The following is a 20,981-nucleotide window of genomic DNA, read 5'->3' as shown; positions in this document are numbered from 1 at the left end:
GTAAACACAGATAATAAAAATCAAACTTAAATTTTCTATTTATACTAAGTTTTTAAACTGGCTATTACTGCCTTATCCATGAGGTATTAGCTGAGTTTTTACTAAAGAATCGTATTTACTTTTTTACAGGAGAGCCACAGTAGATAAAGTATGACTCATACAACTCATATTCCAGTTCAAAAGCAAAGATTGCATGTCTGCCCTTAATGACGCAAAGCATGATCATTTTACTAAAAATCATAAAAATTGCACGATGTTTCCTCTCTGACCAACACTAGAGTTCACATTTGTATTAGGAAAATACTATCTAGAAGTTCATAAAATAAAATTGTTTATACTCCCCATGAATTTTTTTAAAGTACAGATTATTAGCACAAAAAGTACTGACAAAGTCAGCATTCCCTTCTTTTGTGGAATTCAACTGAACAAAGCCACACATACATAAGAAAAATCAAGTAAATATTCCTTTCTGGACATCTTTAATCCAGCAAGACTTTCATATAAAATACATAATCAATTGAAAAAAGGATAAACTGAAACTGAATACATTAATTCAGAAAATATAAAATTAAAAAACACTCAGGCCCAACGAAAATAAGAATGAAAAACTGTAAAGCATGATAAATTCCAGAGTTATGATATAATGAACAAATAAAGTCACTATTAAAGGTGCTATGATGGAGAGAGCCAGCTGTTCCCCAAACTCTGATGGCCCTTTCATCCATGGCAGTAAAGTTGTGCTGAGCACACAGTGACTCCCCCAGAGACCACAGTTCCCAGTGTCCCCTGCATATATGTATCACCACATGAGTTAGATCATGCCTATGAAACCTAACAGGATTGATGTGTGCTAACTTCTGAGTCTAGGGCTTAAGAGTTAGACAGTTGAGATTAAAGATGGCAGCGGACTGAGTGGAAGCTACACTGACACTCTCCCAGGACCAAACTGGAATTACAACTAAAATATAGAAAATCCATCCTGAATAATCAACTGCAACTGAAGAAGAGCTGGAGAGCACCCTCATAACCAAAGAGGAAAAGTGGACACCACAGAGACTGGTAGGAAGTGTGGAGGCGCAAGAGGGATGGCTGGGCTCCCATGGGCAGCAGCTGAAGGTCCAAAGGGATCTCTCAGCTGTGGGGAGTTCCCACTGAGGACTATGGGGCTTAAATCCCAGGCTGGGCTTCCCAGCCAAGGTACCAGAATTAAGAAAGGTGCTCGCATAACATCTGGCTGTGAAAAGCAGCAGGTTTCTGTCTACCAGGGAGAGAAGGCTGAAAATGCAGACACCCTCTTAAAGAGTCAATGCACAAAGTTTTGTGTGCAGCCACTCACCTTGGGCTCCAGCAAAAGGAGGGCAAAGAGGAATGCAGCTGTGTGAAGAGAACCTAGGGTTGTGGGCTCTGGACATAGAGCTCATAGGGCACCCCTATGGATTCCTGTGCCAAGTCATTCCCCTAGACTGCAGAGGCAGACATTTACCTTCTAAGCAGGTTTTGCCTGAGGGGGAAGCTATTGCCCCATCCTGCTGGAAAACCTCTTGCCCTACCCTGTGGAGTTTCTACAGCCTGAGGCTCATTAAGAGAATCAGATTAATAAGCCTGCATGCAGAGGCAGAACTCAGAGTGCTTTGAGTCTTTACCTGATCTGCTTCTGGACCTGGGCCTTGGAAAAGTAGACTTTTGTGTGCATCTTGGTCCTGTCCAAACTCACCCAGCCCCAGCAGAGGAGACCTCAAGCTGTGGGTTGTTGATAGCTCCAAACAGGATACTAAGGGCCAGTCACAAACAGCGTCTGACTTCGGCCTGCCTCAGAGGCCTTCCAAAAAGACTGAGAGTCCTAGCAGATCTACCTAATACATAGAAACAAACCCAAACAGGCAGCCAAATGGGGAGACAAAAAAAACAAGCCCCAAATGAAAGAACAAGGGAAGTCTCCAGAAAAAGAGCTAAATGAAAAGGAGAAAAGTAATCTATCAGATACAGAGTTCAGAGTACTGATTGTAAGGATGCTCAACAGCATGAAAAAAGATATGGAAACTATGAAGGAAATGAAGAACAACATAGCAGAAATAAAGAATACATTGGAAGGAATAAACAGCAATTAGAGGAAGCTGAGGATCAGATCAGTGAATTAGAAGACAAGGTAGAAAAAAAATCACTCAATCAGAGATCTGAAAAGAAAAATCAATTAAAAAACAGTCTAAGGGAGCTGTGGGACAACATGAAATGTAACAGTATTTGCATTATAGGAGTGTCAAGTGAGGTTGAAAGTAAGCAAGGTTTAGAGAATTTGTTTGAAGAAATAATGGCAGAAAATTTCCCTAACCTGGTGAAGGAAAAGTCACACAAGTTCAGAAGGCACAGAGTCCCAAGCAAGAAGAACCCAAAGAGGTCCACACCCAGACAAATCATAATTAAAATGCCAAAGATTCAAGACAAAGAGAGAATATTAAAGGCAGCAAGAGAAAAACAATCTGTTACCTGAAAAGGAGCTCCCAAAAGGCTGTCAGATGACTTCTCATCAGAAACTGTACAGGCCAGAAGGGAAAGGCATGAAGTATTCAAGGTAATGCAAAACAAGGACCTAAAACTACTCTATCCATCAAGGCTATCATTCAAAATAGATGGTGAAATAAAGAGCTTCCCAGACAAAATAAGGCTAAAGGAGTTTATCACCACCAAACCAGCATTGCAGGAAATGTTAAAGGGACTGCTGTAATTAGAAGTAGAAATAGATGCATTGCAAGAAATGTTCAAGGGATTGCTGTAATAAGAAGAAATAGAGAGAGAAACATGAGCATAAAGAATTAAAATGGCAATAAATAAGAACCTATCAATAATAAACTTAAGGACTTTAAGAGAGACATCAACAGCAATACAGTCATAGTCGTAGACTTTAACACCCCACTGACTTCACTTGGGTAGATCTTTGAGACAAAAAGTCAACACAAAAACAGTGAATAAATGGCACACTAGATCAGATGGATTTAATTGATATTTCCAGAACATTTCACCCCAAAGCTGCAGAATATACATCCCCCTCAAAGAGAGACCACATGTTAGGACACAAAACCAGTCTCTACAAGTTCAAGAAGATTGAATTCATATCAAGCCTCTCAGATCACGAGGGCATGAAATTAGAAATCAACTACAGTAAAAACACTCAAAAACATTCAAACACATGGAGGCTAAATAACATGTTATTAAACAATGAATGGGTTACCAACAAGATCAAGGAAGAAATAAAAAACTTCCTGGAAACAAATGAAAATGAACACACAACAATCCAAAATCTATGGGACACTGCAAAAGCAGTCCTACAAGGGAAGTTCATAGCACTGCAGGCCTACCTCAAAAAGAAAGAAAAATTTTTAGTAACCTATTTAACCCTGCAACTTAAAGAATTAGAAAGCTCCCCTGTGAAGCCATCCAGACCAGGGCTTTTGTTTGCTGGAGTTTTTTTTATTGCTGCTTCGATTTCATCAGTTGTTATTAGCCTATTCAGGTTTTCTGCTTCTTCCTGATTCAGTTTTACATGATCTCACTCATATGTGGAGTCTAATAAACAAAACAGACTGAGGAACAAAATAGATCCAGGAACACAAAAGGATGGAACAGACTGATGAATCTCAGTGGGAAGGGAGGGGTGGGGGAGTGGGTAAGGAGAGATTAATAAAGGAACTTATATGCATATATGCATAACCCATGGCCCAGATTATAGTGTGGTGAAGGTCTGGGGGGGTGGCGCGATGCAGGGTGGAGGGATTAATGGAGATTAAAAGGGAGGATATCTGTAATACTTTCAACAATAAAGATATCTTTAAAAAAACAGTTATACATTTCTGCACAATCTTTCTCCTCCTGTTATCAGGAAAACAGAGGTGCCTGCTATCAGCTTCAGTCTTAAAGATGAGGACAATGCCCTAGGCTATGGTAGAACGGCAAAATAAAAGAAATCTGGATCCCTAAATGACCATATGGAGCAGAGGCACAAATCAATCTGAACATCAAAGAAATTAATTCTGGAGTACTGTCAACAGCCCAGCAGAGAAGCTAAGGTCATCACTGGATTTGAAATATTTAAAGTGGATAGAAAACTTAATGCAGACAAGTGAGTTGTGGGTGATAGTGCCGATGGTAAAACATGTCTCCTGATATCCTACACAACAAATTTCCATATGAATTTCTGACAGCTATGCAGTCACAGTTATAATTGGTTGCCAGCCATCTACTCTTGGACATTTTAATACTGCAGGGGAAGAGGATTATGGTTACCCCCACTGAGTTACACAAATAGATATACTTCTAGTCTGTTTTTTAGTGGTCTCTCCATCCTCATTTGAAAATGTGAAAAAAAAATTAGTATGTGAGGTAACTCACCACTGTCTAAAGACTCCTTTCTTGCTTGTTGGGACTGAAATTGATCTGAGATGACCCCTCTCCTTCTGTGAAACTTGCCAAGAACAAACAGAACCCTATCACTCCAGAGATTGCTGAAAAGCTGGCCCGTGACCAGAAGACCATCAAGTATGTGGAGTGTTCAGCACTCATAAAGAATGTATTTAACAAAGAAGCAATGTTGGCTACCCTGGAGCCTCCAGAACCAAAGAGCCGCAGGTGTGTGCTGCTATGAACATCTCTCCAGAGCCCTTTCTGCACAGCTGGTGTCAGGATAAGACTAAAAGCAATGTTTAAATCAAACTAAAGATTAAAAATTAAAATTCATTTTTGCAATAATGACAAATGACCCCACACTTACCCACATGCACACATGTGAGACAAGGCCCACAGGAATGGCCCTTTCCCCTTCTCAATATTAGTTAACTTTGACTAATTCATATTGTCAGAAAAGAGATCAGCATTAGCTTTTGTTTTGTTGTTTCAAAAAACCCTTCACAAGCCAAAAAAAAAAAAATTAAAAAAAAATTAAATCTTTGCAAGTTTTTTTAAGCCAAAAATTTATTTTATCTTACTTTATTTTTTGTTTAAAAGCAAAGGCACGCTTGTGTTTACTCTAATAGTCTAATCTGGGTTAAAGCTGCTCCTAGGTTCCACGCTGGAGAGTGATCTAGACACCTAGTTTTTTTCTTTTTTGGGGGGGAGGATGTGGGAGGTTGTTTTTATTTGGTCATTTTTAAAAAATTCATTAACCATTGGAAAGCCTTTAAGGAGGATGTAATTATTCTACATTCCACTTCCTAGTTCTAGTTTAGAAAACATGTTCCCCACCTGGTGCTCTTTAATAACATACTCCTTTTTGAAAGTTGCCTTTACTTGCCACCCCTGAGTAAGTCCACTATTTGATGAAATTCATGATAGTGGGTGGAATCTGTCTTGCTCCTTCTCTGTCCTAGGATACACTATATATGTGATTGACTTTCAAGGAAATTTGCTAGCCACTTCCTAATTTTTTTGAAGTTAATTTCTAACTTCTTTCACTGACAAATGAAGAAAACTATTGTACCTTTTGAAATACTCAAATGGATTGAGTACATAATTATAAAAAAATGTTCTGTTAGTCACTGTCTTATATGCTTAGCACAGATGTACAGCTTAAGAATGTATAATAGGGAGTCCCTAGAACACAGCTGAAGACCCAAGAGATATGCGGGGTGGTGCTAGAAGACAGAGGTCTGTGAAATGATTCTCATCCTCTTTCAAGCTATGAAGATGGAGACCTGCTTCATTAAGAAGCTAGGGCTGGGGTCAGGGTGGGGCAGTGGTTAGGGTAACATTAACAACATGGGGAGCAATCAGGGAAATCCCCTTATTTTTGCTTTGTACAAGGAACCCTAGAGCAGCCAACTGAAACTCTCTAGTTTAATAAAAATCATGGAGAGACTCTTATGAAGACTCTTCATAAGTGTTAATAGGGATTTTATCAGCTTATTTTGGTTGCAGTTTCCAATTTTTAAAAATGTTTACATAATCTCCACCTTTGCCAAATCCTAGTTCTTGTAGATTCATTAGTGTTGAACCAATGCTTTGTCATGTCTCAATTCTTTGTATATACATTTTTTCAGATGTACTAAACAAACAAAAAAACCCTTCACAGGCCAAAATAAATAAATAAATAACAAAAAGAAATAAATTAATTCTGTGGGGGTTTTTTAAGCCAATGTTATTTTATAGTGTCTGTCACAATAACCTAGCCTTATCCCTAAAACAAATATCACTATGTGGATTCAGGTGCTAAAAAACAAATATCTAAATTATATGGCACTGGTTTAGTGGCTGGGTACTAGGTAGTAAGTAAATATATTTCAGGCTAGAAACCTTGTGGTTTTTCTAATGCTGTGGCAAAACATTTGATAGAGCTATCATCTGCGATAATTTAGAAGATACACGATGTGACTATGGAGCCTTTCTAGGTGAAGCAATAGAAAACAGCCAAAATTTCAGTGTATACTGGCAGCTGCTTACTGCTTTTAGTAAGGTATTCTAAGAAAGAGATGAGGTCAAACAAGAATTAGCCAATTTATGAACAAAGATGGAAGGAACAGAGACTGTCTAGATATTTGGGACCTCACAGGTGTGAAGAGATTGTTTCTCTATATCAAACGACTAGTTATAAAACTACTGTTGGTCACTACTTTTCTCAAAGACCTCCCAATAAGGAAAAAAGAAAAAAAGATCCAGTCCTGGAATAAACATCAGATTAAGCATATTATATTCCCATTCAAGACTATTATTTCAGATGGCTTTGAGATAGCAGCCATTAAAGGTAAAGAATCATGAGTCTAGAAATAAAGACAAGAAACAGAGGAAGGTAAAGAACTTTATGTCCAGAAAATAGCTTCGGAGATGGTTTCTGACATACAGAGGTGGTTGGCAACAAAGAGACCTGAACGGTATCAAAGTTTGGAGGGAATTATACTACCTAAACGCCCAGTTGGCTAAAACTCAAGATTGTTCAAGTCCTTAAGCTGCCTCTACAGAGGGCATACTCTCCAACATCCAATTTATCTGTGATCCTGGAGGACAATGAACAAATAAGAATCTCCTAGAAGGCAGAGCCAGGGTCCACAGAGGACAATGGATAAAAGGTTTCTCCCAGAAAACAGAACCAGGAAGGCACTTAGAGGAGCTAACCAAGAAATTTACTCTAAAACCCAGTTGGAAGTCTTTGCAAGTTTTGCTCAGCAACATTTAATACCTGCTACTGACTAGTAACTGCTGTGTGTTTCCGGGTTCTACCTTTTCTTTCTTTTTTTTTTTTTTTTTAATTCTCACCCGAGGATATGTTATACTGATTTTAGAGGGGAAGGGAGAAAGAGAGAGAAATATCAATGTATGAGAGAAACATCAATTGGTTGCCTCCCGTATGTGCCCCAACCAGGGATCAAACCTGCAATCTAGGTATGTGCCCTGACTGGGAATCAAACCAGCAACCTTTCGGTGCATGAGACAAGGTACTCACCAACTTAGTCACGTGGGCCAGGGCCGGGTTCTCCCTTTTCTGAAAGGGACTCTATATACTGTTAGGAGCAGATCTCTTCTCTTTGAGTTTATAGATTGCTGAGCCATGAAGAGCCACATCAGAACAAAAAAACAAAAAACAAAAACTGCACACTACCCAGGAATCCTAGAATTTGAGCAAGCTGCAGCGAATGGGTCGGCTTGTGTATCCTCTCCCTTGGGGAGGGGATAAACGGTTCTATGTATAGAAAGTAGGAGCTGCAGCAATATCTGGAAGGCCAAAGAGTTGGACTGTGGCAGAAAATGTAATCTGTTATCAAACTCTGTTCTTCCTTGCTCAGCCAGCTTGGCTTAGCTCTTGAACATCGACCTATGACCCAGGAGATTGCAGTTCGATTCCTGGTCAGGGCACATGCTCGGGATTGTAGGCTCTATCTCCAGAGTGGGGCGTGCAGGAAGCAGCCAATCAATAACTCTCTCATCACTGATGTCTCTATCTCTCTCTCTCTCTCTCTCCCCCTTCCTCTCTCTGAAATCAATAAGGACATATTTTTTTTAAAATCTGTTTTTCCCTTCTTCTATAGTATAGCAGCTCAGCCATGACTGGTCCCCTACAGACTACATTTCTGAGCCTCCCTTGCAGATAGATACAGCCAATTCACTTTGCTTTTATCAATGTAATGTGAGTAGAGGGCTATCGACTACTTCCAAATCTAGGCCACAGACTTTGGGCATGTGCTCCCTCCTTCATGCTCTCCTTCCCCTTCCTGCTAGCTGGAACATGGATGTAACTGCAACCCTGCTTCAACCATGTAGTTGAGGAAGATACTCAGAGGAAAGTGGAGCAACAGGATGGAAAGAATTCAGCTCATGAATGACCTTGAGTCATCTTCCAACCTCTACCACTCAGCAATTATTTTTAAAAAGCAGCTGATATTGGAATTCTTTTATCATATCAACTTAAGTCTTCATTCTAGCTTCATCCATACACCTACTGACCAAATATGAAGATTTCAATTGGTTAATTTCTACTAGTTTTAAGTACAGGGATAATAAAACCAAAAATTGTGGAGGTTTAATGTATACATTTTGATGAATTTGGACATATTCATACATGGTGATACCATCACCACAATCAAGGTACTAAACATACTCATCACATCCAAAACTTTCGTCGTGTGTGTGTTTCACTTTTGGTTGTTTTTTCTGTGTATGGGAAGAACACTTACCATGAGATCTAACCTCCTACTGTACCTGAAAGTGCACATTACTTATGCATTAATTATGTGCAATTTCTGTATATAATTACACCTCAAAAAAGCATGAACTAAAAATAAAAACTGGGGAAAATTCAACATTGACTAGGTGACACTGAAAACATTTTCAAATGTATTAAGCATAATAATGGTATTATACTTAGGTTACAAAATAGAACCATTATCTTTTAGAGATACAAATTGAGTTATTTATGGATAAAATTATATGATGTCTTGAATTTAATAAAAAATATGCCAGTGATGCCCTGGTCAGTGTGGCTCAGTGGTTAAGAGCATCAGCCCACACACCAAAGGATTGCAGGTTCGATTCCCAGTCAACAGCATGCACCTGGGTTGCAGGTTTGATCCCTGGCTCTGGTCGAAACACGTGTAGGCGGCAATCAACCCATCTGTCATATCTATATTTCTCTCTCTCTCTCTCTCCCCCGCCCTCCCTCGCTTCCACTCTCTCTAAAAGTCAGTGGAAGAAAATATCCTCCGGTGAGGATAAACAACTACAACAAAAATATGCCAGTGGAGTGGGAGAATAATGTAGTGGCACAGATAAACCAAAACTGGCCATATATTAACAACTGTCTAAGCTGAATAAAGAGTACTGGTGTCTGAATATAATATTCTCTCTAACTTTATGTATGTTTGAAATTTTCCACAATAAATAGTTAAAAATAATTTTTAAAAAGTGATTATTAATAATGTTGGATTAATTTTTTAAAAATATGTTTTTATTAATTTTTTTTTAGAGAGAGAGGAAGGGAGAAGGATAGAGAGGGAGAAACATCAATGACAGAGAAACATCATTGTTCGGCTGCCTCCCACACACCCCCTACTGGGGATCCAGCCTGCAACCCGGGCATGTGCCTTGGCTGGGAATCAAACCAGTGACCTCTTGGTTCATGGGTCGACACCCAACCACTGAGCAACACCAGCCGAGCTGGATTAATTTTTTAAAACTAGGAAAAGGTGGTTTGAGAACAGAAATATCATGTCATATTCATACTTCAGAAAGCAACAAAGTAATTTTTAAAATTCCATCGCCTGGCCGGGCGTGGCTCAACGGTTGAGTATTGACCTAGAATCCAGGAGACTGTGGTTCGATTCCCAGTCAGGGCACATGCCTGGGTTGCGGGCTCCATCCCCAGTTGGAGGAGTGCAGGAGGCAGCCAATCAATGACTCTCTCATCATTGATGTTTTTATCTCTCTCTCTCCCTCTCCTTTCCTCTCTCTGAAATCAATAGATATATTTAAAAAAAAATAATTCCATCAAGTACAGCAAATTAGCATTATAAATATAAATTGTATTTTTAATGATTTTAAATTTAATTTGTAAATTTGTCTTGATGATTCCATAACTGTACAAGCTTGATAAGCACATCACTTATGAATCTAGGCTTATGTTTTTATTTAAGTAGCAATACAAAATTATCATAAAAAATAAAATCTATAGTGCCCTGGCAGGTGTGGTTCAGTGATTAGAGCGTTGGCCCATGTACTGAAGGGTTGCAGGTTTGATTCCAGGTCAAGGGCACATACCTAGGTTGCAGGTTCGATTCCCAGCTCTGGTTGGGGCCCATGTGGGAGGCAACCAATCAGTGTGTCTCTCTCATATCAATGTTTCTCTCTCTCTCTCTCTCCCCCCTCCCTCCCTCCTTTCCACTCTCTCTAAAAAAAAAAAAAAAAAAAAAAAGGAAAAATATATCCTCTGGTGAGGATTAACAAAAATAAAATCTATAGTAACTCACAGGTCATTATGAGGTTCGAGTGATAATGTATGTAAAAATGCTTTGTAATAATAATTTCCCATTCTATACAAAAATGCACTGTGTAAAAAATTAAACTATTATAAAAGCACATAAAATGTAAAAAGAAAAAACTGAAAGAAAATTTAGGTATAAAAGTTTGAAGGAAATTTGAAGTACAATGCATGTTTAACGCAAACCACTTTAATCTACTGCAGGTAGTCCACATATGTGAGAAGAGAAGGTAAGCATTATTTTCTTTCCTTTGGCATTCTAATAAACTGTGGGATTGTTAGGCTTAGAAGAGTCAGGTCACAGGCCAGACATTACATTCCAAAAATACTTAATATCCAACTTTTTTCTAAGTATTTTAAGACAACTAAAGAATACAGATAAGTTTAGATACACAGCTATGAGCAATAATATCTGTGAAATTATTAGTATAAATCTTTTTAAAAATATAGCACATTAGAGTGATATGAAATTCAGCACTAACACCTCTAACCCAACAGCCACCACCACCTTTAATTAAGAAATTACTACATGCCAGGCACTATTCATGATTTCATTATAACCCCTTATTGCAGTAGGATTAACTTCATTTTGAAGATGAGAAAAATGAAGTTCAGGCGTTAATTAGGTAAGTGTAGTTTTCAAGAATGAAAAAAGTCTTCCTCCCTCCCATTTCTCCTGCCAATTCCCAAACTAATTCTCATTCTCTCTCTCTCTGCCCACCCCCACCATTGGAGGGCTCTGAGATCAGGTTATTGTTTATTCATCTTTGGACTTTTAGTACCTAGCCAACTAGCTAGTAAATATTGGCTGAATGAATCTTTCTAAGCTGAAAATCTAAGAAAAAAATTCGAGTAAAAAATTGTTTCTCCATACAAATATATGCTTGTTAAAACTTTCAAATTAATATAAGTACCTAGACATTTTAACAAATACTTGTTTGTGTCCAAGCGCAATCTTTGCTTACCAGCATCATGAAGTGCAGTTCTTCCCTGCAGGTCTGCATGTTCAGTGGGACAATTATACTGTTAAAAATACAGAAACTTAGTCATCTAGAAGAGTTTTATTTTTAAAATAAATATCTGAACTCCAATGAAAGCTGTAACTTAATCTTAAAATATTCCATTGATGGGGGGGAAAAAACACCCAAAGACTACTAGATAAGCCACTAAATATTTTGACATGAAACAAAGATAACATTATACTATAAATTTAACAACATTTCACCAAACAGGAAAACATATGGTACATTACAATAGCTTACTAGGACATAGAAAATACATTATAGTTCGCTTTTTTTTTGTTGTTTTTTTTTTTTTAGCATGGGTTAAAACTTCAACAACTGAATCAGAAAAACAAATGAGCTCTGCTGTTAAACTTAGTGGCAAAAATGTTTATGGAAATGTATGACTGGACCCTTTAACTAAAAATTCAGCCTACTAGTTCATAGAATTTTGTGGCTGTCTGATTACATGTTTAACTAGTGGTTAATACTATTTAGTGAAAGTTACAGATGTTTATTAGAAATACATAGATCCTATGCTGTCTTGCTTTATCTTATGTCATATAACAGACAACAGAAAATTCCAATCTCTAGTTAATGTCAACAGGAAGGCCATGTCTTTGTTATTTATTTTTAATACACTGAGTTATGCAATTCACTTCCCTCAGTTTTTGCTCTTTATTGTTCATTCTTTCACAAATGATGGAAAAAATATTATGTAAGCTAATAGTCAAAGTTAGCCTACTATTTTCTTTGACCTCAAATTCCAAAAACACATTAAAAACACATCTATTATTTGCAGTCAAAATAATAAAGCCAAAATATTAACCATTTTTACTACCTGTAGAAGTTTTTGTAGGCACAATGCATGTCCATATTTTGCAGCCAAATGAAGAGCATTTCTTCCTATAAAAGAAATAATTTAAAATACATGTGAATTTTCCACAGAAGTGTGATTCATTTTTTTCAAAAGTAATTGACAGGATACTTAATCTGTAAGCATGCTTTCAGTTTCTAAGATGTTTTACCAGGACTGATGTAGACAGATAGACAGACAGACAGACAGATAGATAGATATTTTAATGAGATCTAATTGAAGGCGGGAAGAAAACTTAAACATACAAATGCATAAAGAGCAAGCACTTTGTCTTATTTGTCCTATATCTCCAACACCTACAGTAGTGCCTGAGACAGAGTAAAGAATTAAACATTGGCATAGCAAAGAAGTGAGGGCGAGAGGGAGGAGAGAGAAAGGGGAAAAGAGAATGAAGAAAAAAGGAAGAGAAAGATCCCTAGATTTTTCATATTTCCATATAGGCAGCATGGATTCTAAAATAGAGGCAGTTAAGAGGTATAAGTCAAAGAACAGGTATACTCTAATTTCTATGCTTCAACTAAAATTCAAAGTTCATTAAGAGACTGTGTCTCTTAAAATCAGTATTGTTCAACTGTGTGTGTTTAAATGTGCAATTTTAAGGAAATGACAAGGAGGAGGGCAGGGAAGTGGTTACCAGATAATCTGAAAGGTTAATTCTGAATACTGAAAAAGGTAAATCTGCAGAGAATATTCTACCTTCAAACACTATTTCTCCTAATTATACTTCTTTAGCCATACATCTCTCTTTGATGGTGAAAGCTATAAGCGTTTCACTAGGCTATCCCAGCTTTCAATCTTTAATGCTCTTAATTTCTCTCTAAATTCACAAACTTCCTTAAAAATAATTTGACTTCACAAGTAGATCTTGCTAGAAAAAAAGTAATTTACGTTTTGTTCATCCTGAGTAAATAAGTAAATTGACTTTCAACTCTCATTCAGTTTTATATGAATTTAGATAAACGGGTAAGTTTTCCTGGGTCTGATCACTTCTGTGTAGCTGACTAACCAGGTTGAAAAACAAAAAACAGTGAGTGAGTCCAGGTTTTAAAAAGGTATATATATAAGAAATTCTCTAATTACAAATTAGTCACAGTGATGATTTCAAATTTTAGTTTGCTACTGTTCATGAGCAAGTTTCCTAGAAACATTTTACATTGTAAAAAGGGACTAGAATAACTGTCAATAAGAAAGAGTATGAAGTGGAATGGTGGGAGTAGGCACAGTGCTGAATGTCTCTGGTGTTCAACAAAATGTCACAGAAACTTGGTCACATAAAAATGTCAGGTCAGATATTTTCTTAGCCAAATTTAAATCTAGCCATTTGAGACAGGGCAGTAAAAACTCAAGGAGCACCTGTATCAGATCTAAAGCTCACCTCTGTGAATTATACTAAAGGTACACACCTGGTAAGACCTGGGTCACAAATACCTCAAAACTACACTAACTTGGAATCTGGTTATTTTCAGTATACTTTCATGTTGCTTGCAAATAAAGAAATTAAGATAAAACATGTAAAGTTTTTTTAGTCAAAAAATTTTAATCAAATAGCCACATCTGGATTATAACAAACAATATAACACTAGGTGAGACAAGGTCTTTGTCCTCAGAAAAGAACAACTCTAAGGACAAACATAATAAAACAGAGCAAATAAAAGTATGACTGTACAACAGGAAAAACAAAAGACAAAGTTGGGCAGGGTATGTTAGAACAGAGTGTATGAAATAATGTCTGCTGTGCTTGGGAAAGCACTTGAGCTTGAAGAGCACAGGAGGGAGGGCAAAAGTTATTAGATTGACCACTAGGCAAAAATGTTCAGAGGAGAAAGAACACCGACAAAACTAAGAAAGATAGTTGAATCAGCACAATAAATTTAAAAAGTCTTAAGATTTCTAAAGAGGTATGGTATAGTCCAAGTTTCTAAAAATAAATATTCCTCTAGATCAATGGAATTCATATATCAGTAGCAGACCCATTCTTTTGTTCCTTCAAAGGAGGCAAGTATATAGTTTGGCTTTCAATTTAGAATTTAATATATATTTAGGTAAGTAAAGATTTTCCTCATTAACTCAATTGTGATCTCCCTCTCCCTCCCTTCCATTTCTAAACACAGTGTTGGTTAACAGGAATGTATTTATTTGTCCAGGCATGGCCTCATAGAATAAAATATTAAAGTTGTTACAGAAATTCTCTGTTCTACGTCACCTCCTATTTAAATGAATAACAAAGTAGTAGAAATGCAGAGAAATAAGCTATCACGAGTTCCAGAGAACTGAGAATGGTTATCCTGATAAACAGAAAACTAACACACTCATTGAAGAAAAACAATAGTTGTGTTCAAATACTTAAAGGTGTACCTTGTGATGTGCACACAGACTAATGCTGTAAGACTTTAAAGGACAGACATAGGCATGACTAAGTTTAAGCAGAAAACATGGTAAGGGATAGACTTAAACTATCTATAAGAAATAATTTTTTTATAAATTTAGCTAACCAAACACAGAACAGGGTTTCTTGTAAGACATAATAATTAAGAACATGGACTCTAATGTCGACATATCCACTGAAGGACCCAGTGCCTCACAGCCTCACTGGGATGATGTAAGGATAAAAGGAGTTAGTATGTGTAAAGCACTTCCATGTTATGTAAGTGTCAGCCATTCTTGTAATGATCATTATTGGTAATGCTCTTGTTATGAGGCAGTTAGTTCCCCATCATAAGACATGTCCAACCAAATGTCAAAAGGCCTTACAACATAAAAGATTTATATACTGAATAGAACATGTTATAAACTAACTGGCCCCTAATGGCTCCTCAAAACCTGAGATTTTAGGATCCTGTAACACTACCAAGACCAGCACCAGACTTCAGGTTCTTCAACTGCTCATCAGTTCAGTAAGCCTTTCTATTCAATTTCCTGTGCTTGACCTCTCCCTCATGATACCTTAGAAGTAAACCTTTGTTCAACTACTTAAAAAAACAGAAAATTAAGGACTTCTCTTTTAAAATTACATTTAGGTCTGAATAAGAACATTACAATTGGAAAATGCTTATATCTCCTTTCTGTTTTGTAACTGACTATGAAGGCAAACATACCTGCAGTGTCACTGGTTGTAATATCAACTCCATGTATAAGGATGGCATTCAAGCACTCAAGATTCCCCTTTGAGGCCACTACATGGAAGCTAAAGAAAAAGAAAATATTTGTTATGCCATGGAAACTACCAAAAGTCAACTGAAATGTTACATTCATGTCACCCTTTATTTAACAGACATATACACACACGTTTTAAAGGCTGGAGCACCTAAATATTTAATACAAGAAAAAAATCTAAAAACTCATTTTAATCCCATTATATACAAGGGGCCAATACTTTCTAGAAATATTTCCTTAGAACCAATGGAATTTTCTAATATTCAATAGTCTTAATAGAAAATTTATACTATAAATCATTAACTCTATAGTTTATTATTTCAACAGAAGGCACTGATGCTTGAAACTTAAAAAATGCACTGAAAATTTTCTATCAGCAGTGATATAAATATAATAAATTAAATATCTCTATTTTGCTTAGTTTCAAATACACTGAAACTGACCAAACAAATGAAGGCCAAAGACTCATCAAAATCCTATCCCTTCTGTTTAGAATTAAACCTGAAATAGAAAAGTCTTTAAAACAACAAACTATACTTGAAAGCCATAAAAGAACTGGCATCAACAACTACCACCTAATTCTTCCTTTTGCTCACTGACCTGTATGACTGGTTGAAGAAACAGACATAATTGAACAATTTTCCTAAAAAGGCAAGTAACACCTGCTTAAAAATTAACTTTAAGCCATCAAGTATTCCACAAACAAGATAAAATATCCCATTGTTTCTTTGATCATCTAACACTTTGTTAATCAACAAATACTGACAGAAATATTTTGTGTGCAGTAAGAACTGATATTGACTGTACTCCACCAAATCCAAACTGGTAAAATAAATACAGTAAGACTTGTTGGCAAAGGGCACAGAACTCAGTCTGAAATAGAACTGAGGCCTAAACAATAACCACTGTGAAGATGGCAGGAGATGAAGGATGAGCAAGTGCTCAAAAGGTGCCTGGATACAGACACTCTGTAGCATACTCTCTGCAGGGGTCCTTCCTCACCACATCATTCAAATGTTTTACATTTCCCCATTTCCTGAAACCTCAGTACTCCAGTGTCCAATCTGCCTTTATTATTCTTTATAGAATTATGTATTTTGTAATGTAATATACAAATTCAGGATTTATTTTCTTTACAGGCTATCAATCTCTTCCCACTCAACTATAAATTCCATGAAAGCAAGGATTTTTGTCTGTTTTGTTTCCTATTATATTACCAAAAGCAACCCAAGTTCTAGTCATATGATGGGCCTTCAAATATTTGAATAACTGAATGCTTGGAGACAAAATCTGGAGACAGTTTACAAATTCACTTCCAGATATTACGACATTCAGTCTTGTATTTCTGTGATGGCTATAAATGCAAACTAGAGACCGAGCACTACTAATTAAACAGATATGGTACAATTTGAATTAGAGAGAAAGAGATGTTTCTGACAAAAGGAATATAGTATTCTTAAGAGTTGGATAAGTTCTCCTTATGAGAATGAAAATGCTGTAAGGGTGAGGCTATCAATCTCTCTCTCTGCAGCACTGAAGAGGGGAATTATGTTGCGCAATGCACCACCAGATCCTTTAAGGAAGGGTAACTCCCTTCAAGCACAGGTTTTTATCCTCCAACTATCTTAGAGAGATTTTTGTTTGCCTGTTTTCATTTCTTAGCTCACAAAATTTGGAAGACTTCTTTCTTAAAAATAAATCCGCATTATATACTAGTGATGTACTAAAGGGTAGAAATCACAAAAATCCACAATGCATTATTAATGCTGGGGTGCTATAAATAAATGTGCATCAGAAAGAAGATATAGCAATCATTAAATTGTATGCAAAGAGTTGTAAAGGAAGTTTGAAAAAAAACTGCATCACGAAAATATTCCTGCAATTAGAAAAATCAATACATTTTCTTTTTTAAGCAAGGTACATACTTCTACTTCCATAATGGAAATGCAGATAATTTGGACAACCCCTACCTCTGAGGACAACTAGAAAAGCTGCATAAAATATGTAAGACATATGTCTGAACAAGATAACAAGATAGTGAAAAATTATGAGGCCAAGATGTAGGGAGGAACAGAGGCCCAGAGAGGTGAACTTGGTGTTTGATGCCAAAAACATTTTTGGCTAGGAGCAATTGCTGATTCAAGAGAAAACATCTAAGAAGCTGAACAGCATTTCTGACAACTTGAGGGGCTGGGAAGATGGGAAATGGAGTTCACAGCTCTCCAAGTGGTGGGGGCGGTTCTCGGTGAATCTGCCCCATTTTGCGCTGGCAAAGGACTGCAACCTCGGAGAGGTGAATTGGAAGAAAACAGGTCCTTGTAGTGACTATGGCCAGGCTTCAAATACTTTGTTTTTGAAACTAGACTGAGCTCAAGGAGCACTTGTTACTTTTGTCTTAAATTTCCAAATTAACATACACCCACCCCCACAAAATCATCTAAAATAAGATTATTCCTATAATTATAGATAATACAGAAAATATATTTGTAACAGATTGTATATTTAACTAAACATAAAATGCTTTAAATTAAGGAAGAACACAGTTTGTGTGTGAGTAACAAAAGGAAAATATTTTATCCTATAAATCCCAGAAAGAATTCTATTTCCTTATAGTGAAAACCTCAAAGACTAGTAATACTCAAACATTTCACAAAATAAAGTTCATAGTTCATTACATTATACCTATTTTTATAACTCTGACCATTAATACAAAGAATTTCACTCAAAATTGAACCTAGATCAAAAAAATGTGAACAAAAACTCTAAGCATCCATTCATTCAAAACACTGAAAGTATGGATGGGCAGAACTGAACAAAGAAGGTTTCAGTGAAGATTTTCGATTACAAAGAAGATTCCCTTCATCTTTTCACATCTTGGTGTTTGGGAAAAAAATAAAAATAAAAAACAAAGTCATTTTTAAATATTAAGTTTTCACTATATATTGTGAGCCCTACAAATGGCTTAAAATTTAGCCAAATAGGAGTAGACTCAAAATAACCAATGTTTCTGTAGCTATCAAATTGCCTACTTGATAAAATTAAAACAGTATAGAAAAACTGGAACTTTTCCAACGTTATTGCGCTTAAAAACTATTTAATTTTTAAGTCATGCTTTGTTATTTTTACTATTCTTAAATATCTAAGCATTCTAAGATAGTTACCCACATCAAGAATTAACTATTCACTTCATAATATTCATCACTATATTTAGTATCTGACTTCCAGTCATGATACTCTAAATAAACTCATGCAAGTATAAGACTGAGAGGAATTTCAGGAAATGAGACTTTTCACCTCTAACTTTGAGACGTTTCCCAGATTTGGTTTTAACTGTTATAATTATAGATGATAATAACAGAACCTAGGGCTTACCCTTTAACTCAACTGAGCCCCACCTAAACAGGAAAGGAAGTCATGAAGACTGGGGAGTAGTGGGAGAAACAATAAACATGTAAACAAGTCAGTAGTCCTCAGTAATACAAAAACAAAGGGAAGGATCACTACCTATGTCTAGGCCACACAAGCTATTCTGCCATACACATTCTCATTTAAACTTAAATTTAATTCTCATTTACCAAAATATGCAAATGAATTGGGGTTGTGAGGAAAAGACAGTGCAATTTACAGAAATCTTTCAAGACAGAAACTTGGTTTCATATCCCAGCTCTGTAACATTTCCTACTTCTTTTAGAGGGCCACTGCAAGGATTAAATATGGTAAGTAACATTACAAAGCTTATACAGGAAATGCACTAAATAATTCAGGCTGTGGTATGCCATAGGGCCTAGAGAACTAGACCACAGGTAGTACTTTAGTATTCTCTCTCTAGCTTGGAAATCTTTCAAATTGAGAACAGTTATTAGTCCAGAATGTTTAAAAGTGATGTTCAAAAGATTTTTATGTGAGTTTTGATACTTTTTTTTTAAATTTTATTATTGTTTAAAATATTACAGATGTGATAAAGACTTTTTAATTTAAAAAACTGATAGCCACAATTCACAAATTTCATTTGTTTCCCAAGGGTCTTCTCAAATTCTCTTAAGGAAATTACCATCAATAATACTTACACAGATCTGCCTTCCACATCTAGCTTGCCTGGATCGACCCCCTTTTTGGCAAGGATTGAGGACACTTTTTCTACATCTCCCCTTTCTGCTGCTTTCATCAATCGGTCATCATATTTGTTCCAATCTGCTGCATGCTACAAAATTAAAAAAAACAGTAAACACAGCATAATGTATATACAATACTGGTAAGACTTTCTAAAGAAGAAAGGAAAAGCAATATTGCATATACATCACTCAGTTTCCAATTGCACCCCGAATTTCTTTCTCCCTGCTGTGCTAATTTCACTATGAGAACCTTTCCAAAACACATGATATACAAGAAATATTTTAAATTAGACTTTTGAGAAAAGGCATATTTCTCATGTTCTCTGCTCTGTTTCCTTTGCCTTCAGAACAAAGAAAGAAAACTAATAATTATTGAACACCTACCCCATACCAGGCATGAATTACTCAAAGAAACCTAATAAACTAAAATTATCACCCCCAATAAACAAATGAGAAAAGTCAAGGCTCCAGGAACATTAAATGAATTAAGTGGCCAAGTGCAACCCTGACTTCTCATGACTTCCAAAATCAGTGTGCTTTTCCTATTCTCTAACTCATGCTTTCAGATTTGTTTCTGGTTACATCTGTCTCAAAACCTTTAGATGCAGTGAATGTCTGCACACATTTTAAAAACTCCTTCCCAACATATTTAAAAGATACTATTGAAAATATAATTTGGAGGCAAATTATACATACACACAATCAATAGAGAAAGCAGTTCATCATGCTTATCTTATAATAAAAAGAAGCTTCTACATAGAAAAACTTTAAAAAGGACTCTGACATAGTAACTACTTAAAAGTCCTAAGATAATAGATTACAAGGTGACTTTCATTTTCTTCCTTCTTATTTGCATTCAACATATATTGTTTTTGTTTAAAAAGAGATTTCTAATTTTAGCAAAAGCTCAGTGCACATGTATTTATAAGGAAGAAAAAAGGCAATTTTTAAAATGTTTTAATTGTATCAAGGCTACCTTTAGCTTTGATTGGAGAAAATACATTCAAGACATTCTGCAGCCAATAACTTAGATCTTTTAGTAAACAGAAATGTAGAACCCAGAACTAAAATATACATTATTTTAGCCTTTTAAAATATTATAGAGTAAACTTATTGCTAAATTCTGTGTTAAGTCCAGTATTATTTCTCGAGCAAAAAAAGATGTAGATGTTTTTGACTTGACTGACAATTCGTATGTCCATAAATACCATAACAAATTTCTGGGGGGGAAAAGATGAATTACTTATATGAAGCATATCCTCTAAATGTTTGCCCAGTATGATTATTTTATATCTGCTATCCCCTCTAAAAGGAAAGAAAAAAATCACCAATTTTCTAGCTAAATAAGCAATATTTATTAAATACCTTAATGAAACATGAAAATTAAA

General features: G+C 36.1%; 1 protein-coding gene and 1 pseudogene across 3 annotated transcripts in view; one reads left to right on the top strand and one right to left on the bottom strand.

Annotated features, from left to right (window-relative positions):
• The window catches only part of UACA (uveal autoantigen with coiled-coil domains and ankyrin repeats), a 102,327-nt gene that overhangs the window by 35,711 nt on the left and 45,635 nt on the right, over positions 1-20,981 (bottom strand). For all 3 annotated transcript variants that reach the window (XM_087824736.1, XM_087824729.1, XM_016201144.2), the window contains exons 2-5: positions 19,549-19,682; positions 15,424-15,512; positions 12,293-12,357; positions 11,416-11,473 (exon numbers count right to left, since the gene is read on the bottom strand). In XM_087824736.1, coding sequence (XP_087680862.1) covers positions 11,416-11,473; positions 12,293-12,357; positions 15,424-15,512; positions 19,549-19,646 — 310 coding nt within the window. In that variant the 5' untranslated portion in view covers positions 19,647-19,682. The remainder of the gene's footprint in view (positions 1-11,415; positions 11,474-12,292; positions 12,358-15,423; positions 15,513-19,548; positions 19,683-20,981) is intronic.
• LOC107528206 (cell division control protein 42 homolog pseudogene) lies at positions 1,161-4,654 on the top strand (annotated as a pseudogene).

Source organism: Miniopterus natalensis, chromosome 1 (assembly GCF_054644295.1).
Source record: "Miniopterus natalensis isolate mMinNat1 chromosome 1, mMinNat1.hap1, whole genome shotgun sequence".
Classification (NCBI taxonomy): Eukaryota; Metazoa; Chordata; class Mammalia; order Chiroptera; family Miniopteridae; genus Miniopterus; species Miniopterus natalensis.
Note: the sequence above shows the minus strand (reverse complement) of the source record. Positions and strands in the feature narration are given on the sequence as shown.